The following is an 18,608-nucleotide window of genomic DNA, read 5'->3' as shown; positions in this document are numbered from 1 at the left end:
GTATTAGTTGGTCACATCTTTTCCGGCCAGCTCTCCGGGTGCGTGCTCGCGTTGGGATCGACTATCGTCGAGGACTGGTCGATGCGCGTTGATTTGGCTATGCCATTCGTCATCGGGATGTAAGTTGATGATGGGTTGACTGTGGAATATATCCTCGTCAACGGGCCTGACCTTACGCCGTGGCTCATCGCGCACTTATCCGTCCAATCGTGGTGAATCTTCAAGTTGGACATGGAGTCGAACTTGTTCCCGTCCGCAGAGGAGTTGTCCGTTTTTGTCCTTTTCTTGGAAGATAATGGCCTCGGTCGAAGGCTTGGATATAGGTCGCTCTTCTGCACAAAGTTCATAGAAAAGGCGTACAGGGCGGGAGCACAGCTGACGCAAACCGTTCCAAATATTTCGGCGAACCTAGTGTGCTGTTAGCGTTCCGAGAGACTTTATCATTAAATTGATCTCCGGGGTCAATCGTACGTTGTGATGGTAACAGTAAATCCATTCCAAAGTTGATCCTCCCCAAGAAAGGTCTTGACTCGATAACGCAGTGCCATTATACTTGTGACGATTGTCCTGCCACTTGTCAGTTTGAGATCACAGGGATTAGTTTATGGCTATTGTTGAACTTACGATATTCCAACAAGATATACTCCTGTTAGACCAATTATCTTCATGGGACAGAGAAGTTGGCTTAGGATAATCGGAAACGGTAAGGCAAACAGGATGATGTTCGACAAGACTGAAAAGGCGCCGAAAGAGATAGCAAGAATTCCAGGATCACCACACCTATCAAGGACGGCGGTATCCCAGGGCGCACCTTTTCGCGGGAGGCAGTACACGATCACCAAGACGATGTTGACTCCATATGCCAGGAATATCAAGACCATGAGGACATAACATGTTCGACGCATCCATCGTGAGTTGTCGAATACTCGGATATAAAGAGCTAAGACAGCAGCCTTGGTCGCACACAAGGCTGGATAGCTAAGCATTTGCGACGCAAAATGTCTCTACGCCAGTTAGATTTAAGTCGCTGATGCTATGAGTTCAGCCTGTTGATCATGGTCCAGTGGACTCACTTTTATGAAAGATGCTGTGACTATACTCATTGGAGCATCCCACGAGTGCTTTGCATTTCCATCTCGGGCAACTGAGCTACCATCAGTCGGGCTTCTTTCAAAAGGCAACATAACGAAGAATGCTCAATTCACATACCGGAATAAACTATGCCCCAGAATCCAACGCCTGCTATCTCCCCGAATATACACAAATCTGGTAGCGCATCATGTTAGCAGCAACTCTCAGCCCACAAGGCTGGACCTTTCGCCATGAGTCAGAACATCTGTTGCCATGCACATACAGTCGTCCAAACGAAACTTGCTCGTTCGTTGGTAGTTAGAGAGCAGCCGTAACGTCAAACATGCCATGCTAATACATATGAGTGCCAGGCCCAGCGACAAGACGGTCGACTCCAAGGATGGCGGGTCAGCAAAGTTGGGCGGCCCGCCGTTCGGGTTGGGAGCAATGGGAATCTTCGACAGATCTGCCATCGCGAGCAAGAAGGGCTGCAGTAACAACTAGCAGGCCAGTTGACACTGCTGCGGAGCAAGGCTTTTTAATCAACCTGAGCAGCCAACGAGGAAAACAACGAGCCTGGACATACGAATAGACCCAGCAGCTAAACCGCCTAACACTTTCCTAACGAGAGGTTGGCAAGCAGGAGTGTCATTTTAATAAGAAAGAAACTGGACAATGGACAAGGTTGAACCGTAGGGCCCCACGAGGCTGTAGGAGCCGATACACTGTGGGACGGGCGTGTTTTGAGTGTGTCACCGTATTCATGCAGCTGAATAAATTGTGCATACTAACGGACAAGGAGTGAGTGGTGCTGGGATCATGAACCCTTGCAAGCTGTCGTCTTCATGCGGTCCATGTCGATACTAAAATATGCAGGTTACATGTGCTGAGGTTGCCTTGGTCTGACTAGCCTCACATGGCGGTAGGGATACTCCAATTGCTGTTCTTTGTAAAAACCGTACGGAGAAAATATGTCCAAATGGGATCTTGTCGGGCCTCTTGGCCAGTGAGTATCAATACCTAGCTCGACTCGGGGCAAGGCTGAGAAACGCAATTTTCGCTGGTAAGTTGACTAGCTCGCTACCAGGCCCCAGGGCTGGCCGCAAACGGGACTGGGCTCATTGACTATGAGGAGTTTAAAGAACACGGGCTTCCCATATCATACGTTCATAAAGAGCAGACGGTCCCACCGGAAGGTGAGGACTGCCAGTCGCGGTAGTATTCTGGTCAGAGATGTGCACCTCGCTGTCCTCGGTCATACCCCAGCATAGTCTTCCACCACCGCGATGGATGACTAGGTAACTAAGCAACTGGCTAGTTAACTCACTTGGAGCCCCGAGGATTCTGCGTATGCAATCACGATGGCTGATCTTGAGGGCCTGCTTTGTGGCTCGTTAGATCTTTCTCTCCAGGTCCGAGGCGCAAGCAGGCGTACCGAAAAAGATGTACGCTCTTCGAGAACGGTCCCAGCCTCATCTATAGTTAGAAGTCGCTCATCCCGCCTACTTTCACTGAACTAATGGTAGTTGACAGAGCGAGGGAAGAGTGTGTTGCCCACTGCGTAAAGTGAATGACAGGATTTCCGCCGGCTGACAGGATAGTCGGTCATAAGCTATGGTTCTAACTGCCAGTTAGCTAGTTAAACCACCGGTCTAAACGAGTAGATTCCTAACAATGAATATCCAGTTACTTGAATCCCTCTGAGAGAGCTCCGTACGTGCGCTCTTACGCGCGAAATAATCATCTTGCATTGTGCCTTATACTCTGTTTACCCTGGATACTCTTCGTACCTGGCAGTACAGAAACCAGATGGGTCGCAATCGGCATCCTTCGAGAGCCAGTTAAATAAAAGGCTCGCACAGCGCAAGAGATCAAGAACGGATGGGATCTTCCCGTCCAACCCGCGTCCCCTGTGGGGTTAAGGGCCTTTGGTTTTCCCTCGTGGCATCCATGACCACCTCTCGCTCGTATTCAATATATATAGCCTTTTTTTGACGGAGATACTGATAACACATGAACAAGCTTTGCAATGGGATGGAGGATTGTTTTTTGTTCCGTACACCGCTGGGCGACGACCTGGACTTGCGACACCTCAAAGGAACAGACTGATTTTCCACAGCACCATGTCGAGAGCCCAAAGAGTGTCTGGCCGGTTTGAAGCTGGGAGTTGGCTGCGCATCAACATGTGGTGTGGCCTGTAAGTCAGCGTGGCTGGCAGCGGCAGGATGGCATTGGGCACCTGGAACGGCGGTCAAGGGTTAAATTAGTCCGTTCTTAATTCGTGCCAGCGCATGGAGCAACCAGTCAGTAACTAGCTCATATGACACAGCGAATAAAGCTGGTCGGTAAAAATAGCCTAGGAGAATTTCTGCCACGCAGGGCTCGAAGATCGCATCTTGGATTTCGTAGTTAATGTGAAAGTTCTCTAAAGGCATGCAAGTATGCAGCATCAGGCATGACATTGAACTCTCGAAAATAAGGATCCGCTTGGCCCCTGCTATCAGCCTTCGACTGTCATCTATATTTACTTGTCCATGGCGTTTCGTTCCGTCAATCAAGCATTGAAACTGTGATCGAGACGGACAAGACCTGTCTCGCAACGCCTTGGCTCACTCAAGCGTTTCTAGAAGCAAATGGGCAATGCTGGCTGCTAGCGTCAGCCACAGTCTGTTTCACCTGCTTCGGTTCCTGGGCCAGACAAACGAGATGCTCTGTCCTGCTGGATGTTGTTATGTTATTCGTATCTTGGTCTGCCTGTAACTTGTGGCTGTGGGTGATGTTTGTTGTTCTTCCCGCTGAGATGTCAGATTAGTCAGATTGATGACTAATATATTGTGCTTGGCACTTTTTTGGTTTCATCGAGAATCGCTGTTGCTTGTAACACTAGAAAGGAACCAGACGCAGGAGGTAGTTATTATTCTTGCTGTGATCTCCTAGTTGCTCAGTACAAAGATAGCAGTGTGTTGACTTGAGGCTTCTCCCGATCTCGGTGCGATGATTTGCGTGCCTATGTTTCCTTTTTGTCTTGACTGGCTTCGGTCCGGAGCCCGAGCAGGGGTTTAGTTATCGATGGAGCTCTCTATACGTAGTGCAGGGTTGGCGCTCAGCTCGAGTTCGATAAAGTTGTGCTACTCAAGGACACTTGCTAGACTACTCGTCAATAGGAATAAAACATTTACGGAGTATTCACTGTTAGAAGGAATCCATCGGCCTCTTATAGAAGGAGAATAGGGAACATAACTTACGCTTATATACATAAATCATCAGGGGTATTGGGGTTAGCGGACGCTTTTGAGGCTGTCGACGCCATATCCTTGGCCATGTTCATCCATATTCGGCTGATTTGCACCTGGTAGATAGATAACTTTTGAGGTAATATCAGGTATGCTGTTCCGCCAAAGTTGCCAATTCTATACTGATGGAAGGCAAAAAAACATTGGTTGTAAAAAGAGGGAAGCGGAAGAGAAGCGGAAGAGAAGCTTATCTTGAACCCGCCGGTGGAGAGCTTAACCAGATGAAGTAAGAAGCTTTACTGTTTAGAGTTAGCGGTAAACTGTGATTTTTGGACTTACATAACTAAGTTTGATATTAACTTCCAGCTTATCTAAGCACCCTTTACCCAAAGTTGCTTTCGAGACAACGCAGCGCTGGAGAGACAACTTGGTTGTCTAGATATTCGACTTCACAAAGACGATTCACTAAGACCGCTCGTTTTTGTAACTAGTCACTTATCATAGTAACTAGTTAGTTAGTTAATTATCTGGAAAGGTGTTCCGGAAGTGTTTCTCCGGAGGGCCGAGATGTCGCAGCATACCCCGTTTGGGTCGCCCTCTCCAGGCTCCTCACGACGAACCTCAAGACATATTACCACTGAAGGGCTGAATATATCCAGCGACAGGGCTAGCCAAAGCAGATCCAGTATGGAAGATAGTGGCAGAAGAGGGTCGACAGCTCCTATACCAGATACCGGAGACCCAGCTAACCTGCCCATGTCCACCTCTATGGTGCTGCCGGTGCTTCCCAAGTCAAGTCACAAGGCTATGGAAGAAATAGAAGCGCTGGATAACAGAAAAGGTATTCCACTTAGCTCGTATTTGCTTCTCCTTTTTATGCTTATTGACGTTTTCCCCATGTGATAGTTACTGTTCGATTCCTGCCTATGCCGTCTGCTCCTCTTCTTCAGAGCAAGGTGTTCAAAGTGAGCGCTTCTCAGAAGTTCGAGACCATCGTTCGCTTCTTGAGGAAGAAGCTAGGCTGCAAGGATACGGACTCTGTATTTTGCTACGTGAATAGTGTCTTTGCCCCAGGGTTGGATGAGGGAATTGGTGGCTTGTGGAGGGTATGTCTAGCTGCTCTCACAATTTAACTTGCACGTTTAACCTAACTGACGGATATATTGTTTTATAGTGTTTCAAGTCAGATGATCAATTGATTATATCATATTCCATGACGCCGGCATTTGGATGATAAGGTAGCGGGCGGTGGAAGGTGGTTCTAAATCGTAAATAGAGCAAGTCTGACTGCGTGTATGTTGTATTCTTTCACTCTTTGCTATTACTTACATGAATGCTTTCTAAAGGTATGTGTATGTACGGTACGGCCTGGGCTCCGCATAACAAAACAAGATATTAATCTTCAAGCGCCAGTATAGGATGGAATATGTGCCGACACAATGTTTGCAGACGGAACAACATGCAACCATGTCTCACTATTTCTCCCCCACTACCTTCTCAAACTCCTCAACGACTTCCTTTGCACTCGGGTATGAGTATTCAGGCGACGGGTATTCCCTACTCTTGACTTCACTCTTATACTGTTCGATGGCCCTCAAGCTCTCGGACCACACGTCGCCGTACTTCTTGACGAATTTTGGTAAGAACCTTCCAGGAGGATAGTTGCCCAACATATCGATTTGCACCAGCACCTGACCCGAGCATCCATTGCCGGCACCAATACCAATAGTCGGGATACGCAACTTCTTCGTGATGATAGAAGCAATCTCAGCAGGCACTGCTTCAAGCACCGTCATAAAAGCGCCGGCTTCCTGGACAGCCAGAGCGTCTTCATAAACCTTCATTGCCGTGGCCATGGATTTACCTTGTACCCTGAACCCTCCGAGAGCATTTTGTCGTTGTGGAGTTAATCCAACGTGCGCAACTACAGGGATACCCGCCTTGACGATGCGCCTGATAGTAGGCGTGATTTCCTGGCCTCCTTCGATCTTGATACCTTGGACACGACCCTCTTTCACAAGCCTGATAGCAGTCTGGACCGCCTGTTCCTCCGAAATCTCGTATGAGCCCATCGGCATATCACCGACCTACCATATCATCAGCCACCCTCTTGCAAAAAAAGGGAAATCAGGGATATGTGTATACATACCACGAAGGCTGACGCTGCTGCCCTGGAGACACTACGACAATGCACAATCATCTCCTCAAGCGTGACCTCGCTTGTGTCACTCATCCCCAGAGCAACCATTGCCAAACTATCTCCAATCAGGATCATCTCCATACCCGCAGCCTCACATACATAAGCGCTAGGGAAATCGTGCGCCGTCATCATGGTAATTGGTTCCCCCTTTCGGTACAGGGCTTCCAATGACTTGATGGTAACCTTCTTCCGGGCATGGCCGGGAGCAGGTGCCATGGGAGAGTTTGAACTATATCGTTCTTGCTGCCTTGTAGCAGCTAGCTTTGCGGCAGGTGGGAAGGACTTGGACGTTGATGTTGTAGTTGCAGTGGGCCGGATGACGCCACCAAATCGAATGCCAACAGTGGCTGGCCGGGTGTATGCCAAGCGAGAGCAGAGTCGAGATGCCATGTTGTTATGAAGTGGAAGTTGAGGGCAGGTAGAGGGCAGGAAGATATATCGTAACCAACACAGACAGGAGAGAAGGAGGGTGTATATTCAATTATGATATCAGGGGGGTATCTAGTTATGGTCTGGGATAACTAGCTATATTGTCAAGGTATATGTGAACCAATTATGGAAAAATAAACTGTTGTGCGAAATTAAACGAGAGAAACCCATTCCATCAGATTGAGTCTTTTTCTTCCTTCTTCTCCTCTTGTTTCAGGGAAAAATCAGATCTTTTATATTTGGTACGTGATGGTTTATGCAGCGTAGAGTAGAGAATATGAGAGTTGTTAGTTCGGTTTTTAGCTTGTTCGTTCCGTCACTACCGGGAGAGAAGCATGTGATTGGATGGACGAGAGACAGTCACGAGACCATTTGTCATGTGATATGACTTGGCAAGGGGAAAGGCAGACAAGCTTCTACAACTGGGAGCGCAGGGGATAATAGATAGGGGGTAACAAAAAGGATGAGATGAAGATGGCGAGGAGTAAAGGATTCGACTTGTATGTGGTATATTAATTACTTCGCAATCAGAAGGTGTGTGCTTTGAGAATTTACGCTGAAGTCGCTTCGTTATAAATACAAATATTTCGAGGGCCATGCAAGTCAAGGCAAACACAACGTTTATCTGCCGGTATGCTACTACCGATACCTATCATGACCCTTATTCAGGCCAAGAATGAATGCGTCTATTTCAAAGAAGTTTATGGAATTCGAAGCAAACTTGCGGTGTTTCCTAGTCCCAATGTGCTGTGATTTTGGTTAGCTTGAGAACAGCCAGTCTAAAATGGAAAAAGAAAAATTGAGAGAAGCATACATCCTCGTAATCCTCGAATTTCTCCCTGCAGTTCTCACAGTAGCCTGGCTTAGGGTCACGCTTCTTGCTTCCAGCCTGCTGTTTTCGCAGTGCGCTCTGTTTCTTGGGAGCTACATCACTGGCGCGTCTGTTCCGTTCAGTCAGTTGTACGGCGCCATTTTCGTTCGCTTGGGCTTTAAGCTTGGCCGCACGGGCAATTGGCACTCTAACAGGCTGGGACTGGGGAGCGGCTGCTGCATCAGCCCTGTGACATGAGGAGATGGCGGTAGAGACAATTCCACTGCTCTTCTCCAGAACCTTGCGTTTGAGCTCGTGTACTTCCTTGCTAGTAGCAGCTCTAGCGCCTTGCGTAGCTGCCGTCGAGGATATCATCTGCGATCGAATGGCAGATGTGATATTTGATGGTTGAATTCCGGAAGCGGCGATTTCACCTCCAAATTTAAAGGGTAAGGAAGAAGCCGAGATTGAGCCTTTAGAGACTGGCCGTGGCCCTTCATTGGTAGTAGTTGTGGTGGCGGCAGTATTCTCCATAGGCTCAATCGGCCTACCTGCAGAGTCCTCGAGTGCAGACTCGGTATCATCTTGATTAGTAGGGGTCATGTTAGACTGTTGTTGTTGGTTGGGTGTTTTGCTTGGCCCTCTGGCAGGAGGCGCCATTGTTTTTGTTACTAGGGTGGTTTGGGTATTATTAGCTTTTGCCTGTTGTTGTTTTTGCCTATCCTTTTCTGTTTTCCTGCTGCCGGTGGTTTCAACAAAGGGGCATTTCCCTAGCTCGACACTGCGGAACTGTGGCCAGGCACCGTCCTGTTTTTTGTTAACCTTGGGATATTCTCGAATAACTACAGGGCGCGTTTCCCGGTTGTAATCCCAGATATACAGGTATGGTCCCTTGAAGGGGACCAGCCCTTTGTTTAAGGTCAGAGAGTCAGAGTCAGTAGGGGCATGGAGTTTCTCATGCTGAAGAGCCAAGGAGAGATCATCTTCGGTCTTGTTTTTCGCCGGTGCAGTACCATTGCGGCTGGGCTGGAGTATATGTGCCAGCTCCTTATCATTCATAGTAAATATGACACGCTGAAGCTTGTCCAGGGTCCATATCTTCATGTTCATTTGACGAGCACGGTGAAGAAGATCCCCACTGCCGCCACCCATGCCTTTCTTACTTTCTGGTTCGATCATCCCGAAACCTGTTCTCGAACGTGTTTTTCCTAGTTGAGCATCAACACCCTTCTCCAACATCGAAGGGTTTACGGTCTGGACCGAGCCCGACATGTTATTTTCAGCAGAAGCTGACTGGGTTGCTTCCGTATGCTTTTCAGATTCGACTTCTGGAGGGATGGACCGGGACGTGACGACATGGGTAACTACCCGGGAGAAGAACTTTTCCTCGGTCTAAACACATGAGTTAGTATATGGCAGATTGAACAGGAGAAGTTTAAGCAACTTACAGCACCGAGGGACATGATCTGCCTGACATACTTCTTCCTGACCTCTTCAGGAATGCTCTCAAAGTAAAAGACATAAGAAGGGAAGACTTTTCGATAGTGTCTCTGCCACTGGCGAACACTCTCTACCGACTCCGGACAATATTTGATGTTCCTGCTCACTTTGAGCGCATTCTGCTGCTGTTTTGGCTTATCTCTCACTGCAGCCAGCTTCTTCTCGAAGGCCGTGGGTTGAGTATTAGTTCTGCGGGTGAATATCTTCGACTCTCCCGCCTGGGGCTGCTGTTGGTTCAAAGACCGCTGAGAGAATCGCGCGTCCGCATTGTCAGCAGTATCGAGCACCTGTTTCTTCAACGGCGGAGGGGCCCCAGCAGAATCCCATGGTGGGCGAGTGCGCTTCATGGTAGCAGCCGTGGCCGTGGAGACGGCTCGGTGAGGGGAGTTCGTAGCATTGGGAACGTTTGCCAGAGGCGCTCTTCGGGTAGTCATTGCATTCAACGCGTGTGGAGATGGTACGAATAAAATGGCCATGAATAACAATACGGGTCTGAGGGGTGAGAAGTACCGGGGATTAGAGTGAATGGCGAAAACTTGTTGTTGATATTCTTTCTGTCTGGTGAAGCTGGAGAAAAAGAGCCTCACTCAGGACGACACGCGATGGAGACACGGGTAAAATGACTGAAAGAAGGACGTAAAAAAGGACAATAACACAACAGGGACAAAGGAGAGAGCGAAGGAGGAGGCGGAGGACGCTCTCTTGAGCCCGTCAGGAGGACGCAGTCATCGCTGTGCCTTGGGACGACGATGCTGGCTGTGGTGGTTGGCGATGTCGACGGCGTTCGTCTTTGTCTTCCTCGTCTTGTTTTGCTCTAAACAAAGATCGGGTCACGTTATTCTTGCTGAGTCAGCAGCCGTCCCTCACGACTTTAGCGTACTCCAGGTACCCTAAGCCCTAGTCAAGAGACACTCTACAACAGACAGGACGAAGGGATATCCTGGAGATGGCGGTGATGGTAGTAATATAGAAAGTATAGATCACTCTAGAGCAGGCTTATTGCATTGCTGGTGTTCCCTTCGCTGCGTATAAAGGCACACCAACCGCCTACCTAGCTATGTATGTAGATCCGATGTAATAACGGGGGTACTTGTTAGCCTGAGGTAAAGTATGTATGAAATAGCCAGCGATACGGAGTGCACCAGATCCTTTCAACAAAACCAATACATATCATGAGTTCTTGTTAGCCACCTGGCCGCTGCCGCCGCCGCCACTCTTTTCCATCTCGCCCTGTACATCGGCGCAAGCAGGCACCACTAGGTAGCAAGGGAATCGGACAGTGCACTGCCAAGAAGGCTGCCTAGGCTTACAGTAATCTGGAGGTCCACTGCCCACTTAGACAGACCAGTGACGCAGTGGTTAGCGTGCCGTTCTTATATCGTTTCCTGGAAGTGATATGACTAACTCCATTTTGTTATGCGGAGGTCGTGGGTTCAAATCCCGCCTGGTCTATTTTCTTTTTTTCGATTTTTTTTTTTCCCTCTTTTTTTTTTTATGACGTTGAATATATATGGTAGTTATTTTTAGGTGGAGAGATAATTATCTATCTATTTTATTCGCGATTGAGTGGCTGTCCTCGGTGGTGAAGGGTGTATATATATAGATACAAGTAGAGACATCATGCAAATAATACAAGTAAAAGAAACATGCCAATATACTCTTACACTCTATTCTATCTCAGGGCCTCGATATCGTCAATCTAAACCAGGAACTGTTAGTTGATGCGGCCTTATCTGACAGTGATGACAACAAGTCTTACCTCTTTGACTCCTTCAGGGGACAGGACAATGGGGTTGTCGTCTCCCACACATATGCTATCCTCTATCCTGATGCCGATGCCACGGAACTTCTCGGGCCAACGTTCGTCATTCGGTACGTAGACACCCCTTTGAATCCTCGTCAGCATCCATTTGTCAATATATTTTGTCTCAGTGTGAGAAAAACTTACGGTTCAATGGTGATACACTGGCCCTTCCGCAGCATTTCTTGCCTCGAGTAGCCACCGCAGTCGTGCACGCTAAGGCCGATATGATGGCCTACATGATGAGGGAAAAGAGTTCGCATGGCCTGTAGCTACATGTTAATAGTCGATCAGGCACTAAGCGGGAAAGAATGTCATACACCGCCAGAGGTATTGAAACCAATAGAGTCTAGTTGTTCTCGAAGACTTCGCTCAGCTATATCGTGGATCTTGTCGAGTGATAGACCGGCTGACTCGCGGCACAGAGATATACATGACCGCTGTACATTCAAGACGGCGGTGTATAGTTCTTTTTGCGCAGGAGTAAACTTGCCGTTTACCGGCCATACTCTCGTCACGTCTGAGATGTATCCTGCGTATTGCTGCATGGCGTCAGAATAGACTCATAAACAGATCAGTCAATATACAATATACTCACCGCACCCCCATCAACCAGAACTAACTCCCCGTCTCTGTGCTCAAAAGTCAGCATGCCTCACACCACAAGCAGCCAAGGCACGTACCGTAACACATTATCATTCCGAACATAATGTATACTCAGCGCATTCGATCCACCAGCAACGACGGGCACGAACGCCGTCCCATCGCCGCCCTGACGACGAAACTGGTACTCCAAAAAGGCATCAAGTTCACTCTCGGTGCCAAAACCATGGCGCATAGATTCGGTAAATGCTCGACCAGTCACACGTCCTGCATGTCTCATATTCGCGATCTCAGCATCACTCTTGAACACGCGGAGTTCGTTAATTATCGGAGACAACGGCCTGATCTTTTCCATGGCTTCTTCTCTTGCGTCACTAGCTGAACTCGCGGAGTCAGAGAAGCTGGATATGAAGCGGGAAAACGCCGAACGGCCTCGTCCAGCGCTGATGTCAGTGTATATCTCTGATGCGCCAGATAGGATTTCCGGTAGGTAGTCTTTTAGATGGTCGATGTCGCCAGACTAGACGAAGGTTAGCCAACCCATATTTCTAGTTGTGTGTCGAGCGGGATGTATACCTCGTCAGCGTTGAATACATCCATGGCTGCCTGTGTCCCTGACCTTGCTCCCTCCCATAGCTCTGCTCGTGTGTCCTTTTCTCGAACGTAGAGGTAGAAAGTATGCTCGCCGGGTTGACCGGTATTTGCTACCATCGCAAACATCAGTACCACAATGGCCTAATAATCAATGTATCTTCTTCCAGCTCGTACGTACCTATGATAGCTAGAGCTCCAGGCTCATTGAATCCTACACCACCGTCAGCATTTACTTATATCAAAAAACTGGTATTCCAGCAGACTTCCGTACCAGTTAAATAAAAGAAATCGGTATCCTGGTGATACTTGTAGAACACGTTCTTCGACTTATACTTCAATTCCGCAGCGCGAACAATAGCGACGGCGTTCTTGGGTAGCTTGGAGGCAAGTTTCGAGCGGCGGTGATCATATTCGAGTGCCGTAATGCCCGGAGTTACTATACATTTACCAATCAGGAGTAAGTATTTGCTAACAAAAGCTCACGGGATGGTGATTCTCAGCTAAACCGAGGTGCAACTGACGTTCTCCGGCTTTTAATAGGTGAGGGTGCGTTTCGTGCAGTGGTTGGCCAAACTGGAGCTCTGCGGCGGAGATGGAGCTGTATCTTCGTCGTAATGCAGCAGCGATAACGCTGCTTTGGGGGGCTCTAGCCTGTAATGAGGGGATATTTCGAGAGCACTGTCTCCATAACCGGGTTCCCGTCGACATAATGGGCCTAAGGTGTCTGCTGGCCGTGTGCTGGAAGAAGTTGGTTGCTTGACAGCTTCCAAGTCAAGGATCAGATAAAAGCGAGATACCAATTACTTTTTAAAGCAAACAAAGCTTTGAGCTTCAATTCCTAGAATTTCTATTGGCCAATTCTAAGTTTAAATAACGTGACCAATTATAAATATAGATCCTCATGTAATTATGTAATCAAGTTTTCTCTTTCAACACGCGACTTCAAATTGTCGGGTCTTAATGGCGGCTCGTGGCGACGTTTTGACTGATCATGAACAAGACAACAGGTATCAATTCTAGAGATACAGCAGAGATTCGCAGCTTTAGCCTCACAGTAGGCGATATGGAAGGCCTTTGTGAAGCAGTGAATCTATAGAGGATATATATATGTTATTCGAATATCCAGTGAGTCACCTTGTCATACGGCTAACGGAGATTGGTAACTATGCAAGGGTTTTGGTCTAGTTATATATATGGAAACTATTTATAATACAATTACTCACCTACTTGTCCCTTCATTTCTTCTTCTCATCGTATTCTCTTTTTTTCTCAATTAGAGATCCAGGGACATAACGATGGCGGCTTCAATACATGTCCATCCGGATCCCGCTCGCACCCTGGTCCCTCGCCTGCAGCGTCATCTACCACACTCCGGACCAGTGCTGCGAATCATTCGATCCTTTGGCATCTTCCCACGTTCTGCAGAAGCGTGTGTCCTAGCTTCATTTCCCCCAGAATCAGGATCAAGTTGGGGGTTAGGATCAGGATCAGGCGCCGCAGAGAATAACAGACAGCCGGAGGAACCATGGGTGGTGGCATATGTAGATGTATTCCGCTACCCTGAGACGCAAATGTGGGCGTACTCAAGCCTGGAGGCAGATGGGCGTAACGAGATGATTGGAGACACGATGCAGACCACCCTGACAGCCGATGAAAGGACACTGAAGCAGGCTCGGGAGCAGCTCAGGAATCTGCTTGCATATGTTCGCTCAAAATTGCTGCCGTCACTCTTGTCCACCCCAGGGGCCCTTGAGAGAAACATCCCCGGCTCGCAGCCAAACGGAGTTAAGAAGCTACCTGCTGTTCCTCCGACTGGTCTACTGATGGGGACAATAAACGATGGCCTGGCTGAGCTTCTCGGCCAATTGGGACCCAGGGAACAGGACGGCTCAGACCAGAAGCCTTTCTTTCACATCAACCGTGTCGATCTATGCGAGAAGTACATGTTTGACCGAACCCATTATGACGCTGGTGACAACGAACCACCGCAGGGATACCGATTCCATGACAACAAGGGCCGCCGTGGGATCCAAGATCATCATTTTGGACTGGTCCTAAGTCGCACACACATCCAACGCACTCGGGCCTCATTCCCTGCCAGCGTAGCTATCTACCATGATGACAGAGAGGCAGATGTAGCTGCGAAAGGCCAGAGTGAAACCCTTGTTGCTCATATAAACGGGAACGGTGTAGACAAGGTCGAAGAAATGCCTATTGGCTGGGCTTTCCTCACCTATGACGGGAGCATGATCGTTCTACATGTTGAGCCGGAACACCGTGGACGAGGCCTCGCGGCCCTGCTCTCCAAAGAGATCATGCGTCGGGGCATGGGCAATGATGCTATCCATGCACTCCAGCTGGAAGACGATATCGATGGGAGGGAGAAAGGCTGGGTGTTTGCGGATGTTAATAAGGAGAACAAGGCCAGCCAGAGGGTGATGCAGAAGCTGGGAGGAGAGATCGGTTGGGCGATGAGGTGGATTGTGGGGGAGGTATGCGCAGGAAAGGACTGTTGGAACTGTACCAAGGGCCTCTCTAATGAATAACGGATATAGAGGTACGTATATAGATACATAGATTTTTTTCCCTCCTAAATGCCAAAAGCAGCTAAGGTAACTACGAAATCCGTGTAACGAGAGGAGTAAACGCGCAGACGATCCCAACACTTAACGGAAGATGCTGGCAGCCTATGAACTTTGTTTACAGAAGCCGATATACCCTTAAATGACGCCAGCATGCATGTATGCATTAGTTATGCATGGTTCTCTCTCGGACTTGAAGGAACATGCCGAAATCCTTTTGACAATTATAAATCCAAACGTAGATATATAAGGCCGACGCTGTTTGGTAACCAGCAGCTTCAAACCATCATTCCATCAGCAATAACAAGCATCGTTAGCTATATACTATAATACTATCGTTCCACAATACATTGGTGAATCCTGAGACTAAAACATACAATGTCCGCCCCAAAGACCTCTAAAGCCTACAGGCGCAGCAAGGGCAGTGACATCAAAACCCTCGAGCCAATCACAGAAAAGATCCCCTCTTCCCTTAAGTCCCAAGAAGTCCTGATTCGCATCCACGCTGTATCATTGAACTACAGAGATGTAGCCATGTTGCACGGCAAATATCCCATCAAGTTTCTCGACAGAGGTATCCCCGCGTCCGACTGTGCCGCCGAGGTTATAGCGATTGGGTCAGATGTTAAAGACTTTGAGATTGGAGACCATGTTGCACCTATCTTTGATGTGAAAAATATTCACGACAACGAAGAAGATAAAGCGGCGTTAGGAGGACATATTGATGGAGTGTTGCGCCAATATGCAGTTTTCGACAGAAATGTGTTATTTCACTTGCCGAAGTACTTATCTTGGGAGGAGGTAAGCAAAGCATTCACTATCAAAGTAGTAAATGTGTATATTGACATACCAACTTTCCATAGGCAGCATGTATCACCTGTGCTGGTACCACGGCATGGAGAGCGTTATCAATGCCTCGCTCTACCGGCACTGCCCTGCTTCAAGGTAGGACTTCCATCAAATCCAGCCCCATTGAAGAGCAGCATTTTTTTAACTTCCCTCCTAGGCACTGGAGGAGTAAGCATGTTCGGCCTCCTCATCTGTCTTGCGGCCGGAATTCGCCCAATCATCACTTCTTCATCTGATGAGAAGCTAGACCGAGTGCGAGCCCTTGGCAAGCCAGGAGAAGTCGACACTATCAACTATCGAACCCACCCTGATTGGGAGAATGAAGTGCTTCGCCTTACCAATGGTCGCGGAGTTGATTTTGTCATCGAGACCGTGGGACCTAGGACGATAGCACAGAGCATTACATCTCTGGCCCGAAGAGGATCCATTACCGTGGTGGGATTCTTGGGAGGATTCGATGTCAAGAGCTTCCCAGATACAATCACGCCCCTCTTGACCAAGACAGCAACCATAAGGTAGCTATCGTTTTAGAATAGTCATTCCTCCAATGTTTAAACACTGCTAACAATATTTGTGTGTTTTAGAGGGGGCGCCGTAGGTTCCAAAGCAGACCACCAGAACCTGTCTGATTTCTTATCCGAGAAGAAAATCGATTTAAAGCCCATTCTGGATAACACGGTCTTTACTTTTGATGATTCGCAGGCCGCGTTTGACTACCTATATGATGCCAAACACATGGGCAAAGTGGTCATCAGAATATAAGACATGCCTGCCAAAAATCCAGGTCAAATCTTCAGTATAATTGGGTATTGTATGGGGTATTTTGGTATATATTGTTTGTTCATATGTTTACCGCGTGTTCATAGGGATTTGTTGCTGTAGCTATAATGTACTCCGTGTTGATTATTATCAGCGAGGAAGAAAGATGGAGTGAAAGTTTCCCTCCTCCAGCAGAGGCTGGCTATTACTAAGCAGGAAAAGCCTAATGTTATCTCCCATTAGTCATCAACTCCTATTGGTCTCCAGGGCCGACCTCGGATAAACCTGTCTAAACGAGTTAGCGTGGCCGGGGAAATTTTGTCAATCAAAAACTGCTGATTGGCTGGATTTTATTTAAAGATGGAGATAGTTAAGCCGCGGAAAGGCGATAAGGCGATAAGGCTCGGCCCAAATGCCAAAGCCGGGCGATGAGATGGCCGAGAGTTCAGGATGGACTGGGGGAAAGGGACCAAGAACGGTTCTTCAGACAGAGTCAGGTATGGTTTACGGTGTTCAAGGCGGCATGGCGGGGCACGGCTAAAGGATGCTTTGGGGATACATTAGTATGGAGAGACGATTTAACCGTGCTGTTGAATCATCGTCCTTTTGGCGACGCCCTTCCTTCAACACGTTCAGACATATCTATATAAACGCTTCTCCCAGTCATCGAAAGATCGAAAGACCAACTTATCTTTGTTAATTTCCGTTGCCCACTACCCCAGCATATAGAACCCGTCAGAATCATATCAAAATGGGCAAGACACTTGTGTATCCCAAGGGGATTAGCAACACGGCCAACCGTTACGCTAAGCGAGGTAAACTCTCATCTGACAGTTGGATATAGAATGACGCGCTGATGTCTATGTCCAGTGACCTACGATCTCGGGCCTATTCATTCCATCATCAATGCGGCAACTCACCTTGATGTCGCTTTCGTGCCTGGCGGCGACGATCCCTTCCCTACAATTATCCCTATGATCGGACAAATGGGATCCTACGAGTTCCCTTCCAATGGTATCGACGAACCTCTGGACTGCTATATACACGGATATGTCAGTGCACGCATGATGAACATGGCACGGGCGGCTGGGGATAAAGGCCTTCCTCTCTGCATCTCAGCAACTCACGTGGATGGTCTTGTTCTATCCCTCTCTCCTTTCTCGCACAGCTACAATTACCGCTCTGTTGTTCTACATGGTTATGGTGTGCCGGTCACGGATGAGGATGAGAAGAACTATGCCATGAAGCTGATCACTGACGGCGTCGTGGCTAAACGATGGGACAATTCACGGACACCCCCAACGGCAGGCGAGTTCCAGAGCACGACTATCCTGCGTGTAAAGATTGTTGCTGGCAGCGGCAAGGTGCGTGATGGTGAAGTGTCAGATGAGAAGCAGGATATCGATAGCATGGAGGTGAGGGAGAAGGTGTGGTCTGGTATTGTGCCTGTCTGGCAGACCTTGGGCGAGCCTGTCCCAAGCTCGACGAATATGGTGAAAGAGGTGCCAGCGTATCTACAAGAATACGTTTCCAGGGTCACAGAGGAGAACAAGAAGCATGCATATGCTGCAATGAAGCTTCCTGCTCCTTGAACCGCGAATATGCTTGACTCTAATTCTGATATTTAATGAACATCCTCAGCAGCTGCACGATTTTTATTCAAATATGAGCTGAAAGCCACTTTTTAAGAGCTTGCATATAATGATGCATAAGGCCAATAGCAACGCTTCTTTTAGGAGTTGGTTACCCGTGGCTGTAACTGATGGATTTACGTGGAGGTAACCGTCCCAAACGGTAATAGTCCGGGACTGTTACCGGTTGTTCTGTTTAGAAATGCCACACACAATATCATTTCCACCACAGCCAACATTACAAAAATAACTCGTAGAAGTCTTAATTAATCCATTTAAAAGGACATAGATGGATGCAGAAGTGGCTCTTACCAGCTAAATGAACCATTTTTGCCGCAAAATCGCAGGATATCCACTAGAATGGTGTCCTTATAACCTGACCTTGGCAGTGGTAGTTTTACCCGCCGCGGTGGAAGTAACAGTACACGCGCTGTCCTCGCTTGGACCGTTACCACGCCACGCCTAACGATCCGTACCGTTACTTCCACTCACCGCCCGCCAACGCCCAAGCTTGCGGCTCTGCATGCAAGTGGGGCCTTCCCGCT

General features: G+C 48.2%; 6 protein-coding genes across 6 annotated transcripts; 3 read left to right on the top strand and 3 right to left on the bottom strand.

The window, feature by feature from the left end:
- Positions 1 to 5,779: 5,779 nt before the first annotated feature.
- On the bottom strand, positions 5,780 to 6,894 carry TRV_02333 (uncharacterized protein; the record flags this gene model as incomplete). The annotated part of the gene is made up of 2 exons (XM_003023540.1): positions 5,780 to 6,391; positions 6,454 to 6,894. The coding sequence occupies 2 exons, from the start codon at positions 6,892 to 6,894 to the stop codon at positions 5,780 to 5,782; spliced, it is 1,053 nt and encodes a 350-aa protein (XP_003023586.1).
- Positions 6,895 to 7,666: 772 nt separating this feature from the next.
- Positions 7,667 to 9,720, bottom strand: TRV_02332 (G1/S regulator NimO, putative; the record flags this gene model as incomplete). The annotated part of the gene is made up of 2 exons (XM_003023539.1): positions 7,667 to 9,136; positions 9,193 to 9,720. 2 exons carry the CDS (start codon positions 9,718 to 9,720, stop codon positions 7,667 to 7,669), a joined length of 1,998 nt encoding a protein of 665 aa, XP_003023585.1.
- A 1,253-nt stretch (positions 9,721 to 10,973) lies between these two features.
- TRV_02331 (uncharacterized protein) lies at positions 10,974 to 12,359 on the bottom strand (the record flags this gene model as incomplete). The annotated part of the gene is made up of 5 exons (XM_003023538.1): positions 10,974 to 11,130; positions 11,193 to 11,317; positions 11,366 to 11,587; positions 11,707 to 12,168; positions 12,225 to 12,359. The coding sequence occupies 5 exons, from the start codon at positions 12,357 to 12,359 to the stop codon at positions 10,974 to 10,976; spliced, it is 1,101 nt and encodes a 366-aa protein (XP_003023584.1).
- A 1,178-nt stretch (positions 12,360 to 13,537) lies between these two features.
- TRV_02330 (acetyltransferase, GNAT family) lies at positions 13,538 to 14,788 on the top strand (the record flags this gene model as incomplete). The annotated part of the gene is made up of 1 exon (XM_003023537.1): positions 13,538 to 14,788. One exon carries the CDS (start codon positions 13,538 to 13,540, stop codon positions 14,786 to 14,788), a length of 1,251 nt encoding a protein of 416 aa, XP_003023583.1.
- Positions 14,789 to 15,202: 414 nt separating this feature from the next.
- TRV_02329 (zinc-containing alcohol dehydrogenase, putative) lies at positions 15,203 to 16,435 on the top strand (the record flags this gene model as incomplete). Its single annotated transcript, XM_003023536.1, has 2 exons — positions 15,203 to 16,188; positions 16,258 to 16,435. The coding sequence occupies 2 exons, from the start codon at positions 15,203 to 15,205 to the stop codon at positions 16,433 to 16,435; spliced, it is 1,164 nt and encodes a 387-aa protein (XP_003023582.1).
- A 748-nt stretch (positions 16,436 to 17,183) lies between these two features.
- On the top strand, positions 17,184 to 18,024 carry TRV_02328 (uncharacterized protein; the record flags this gene model as incomplete). The annotated part of the gene is made up of 2 exons (XM_003023535.1): positions 17,184 to 17,247; positions 17,303 to 18,024. The coding sequence occupies 2 exons, from the start codon at positions 17,184 to 17,186 to the stop codon at positions 18,022 to 18,024; spliced, it is 786 nt and encodes a 261-aa protein (XP_003023581.1).
- Between the last annotated feature and the right edge of the window lie 584 nt (positions 18,025 to 18,608).

The sequence above is a fragment of the Trichophyton verrucosum genome (genome assembly GCF_000151505.1).
Source record: "Trichophyton verrucosum HKI 0517 chromosome Unknown contig00205_1.f1.exp, whole genome shotgun sequence".
Classification (NCBI taxonomy): domain Eukaryota; kingdom Fungi; phylum Ascomycota; class Eurotiomycetes; order Onygenales; family Arthrodermataceae; genus Trichophyton; species Trichophyton verrucosum.
Note: the sequence above shows the minus strand (reverse complement) of the source record. Positions and strands in the feature narration are given on the sequence as shown.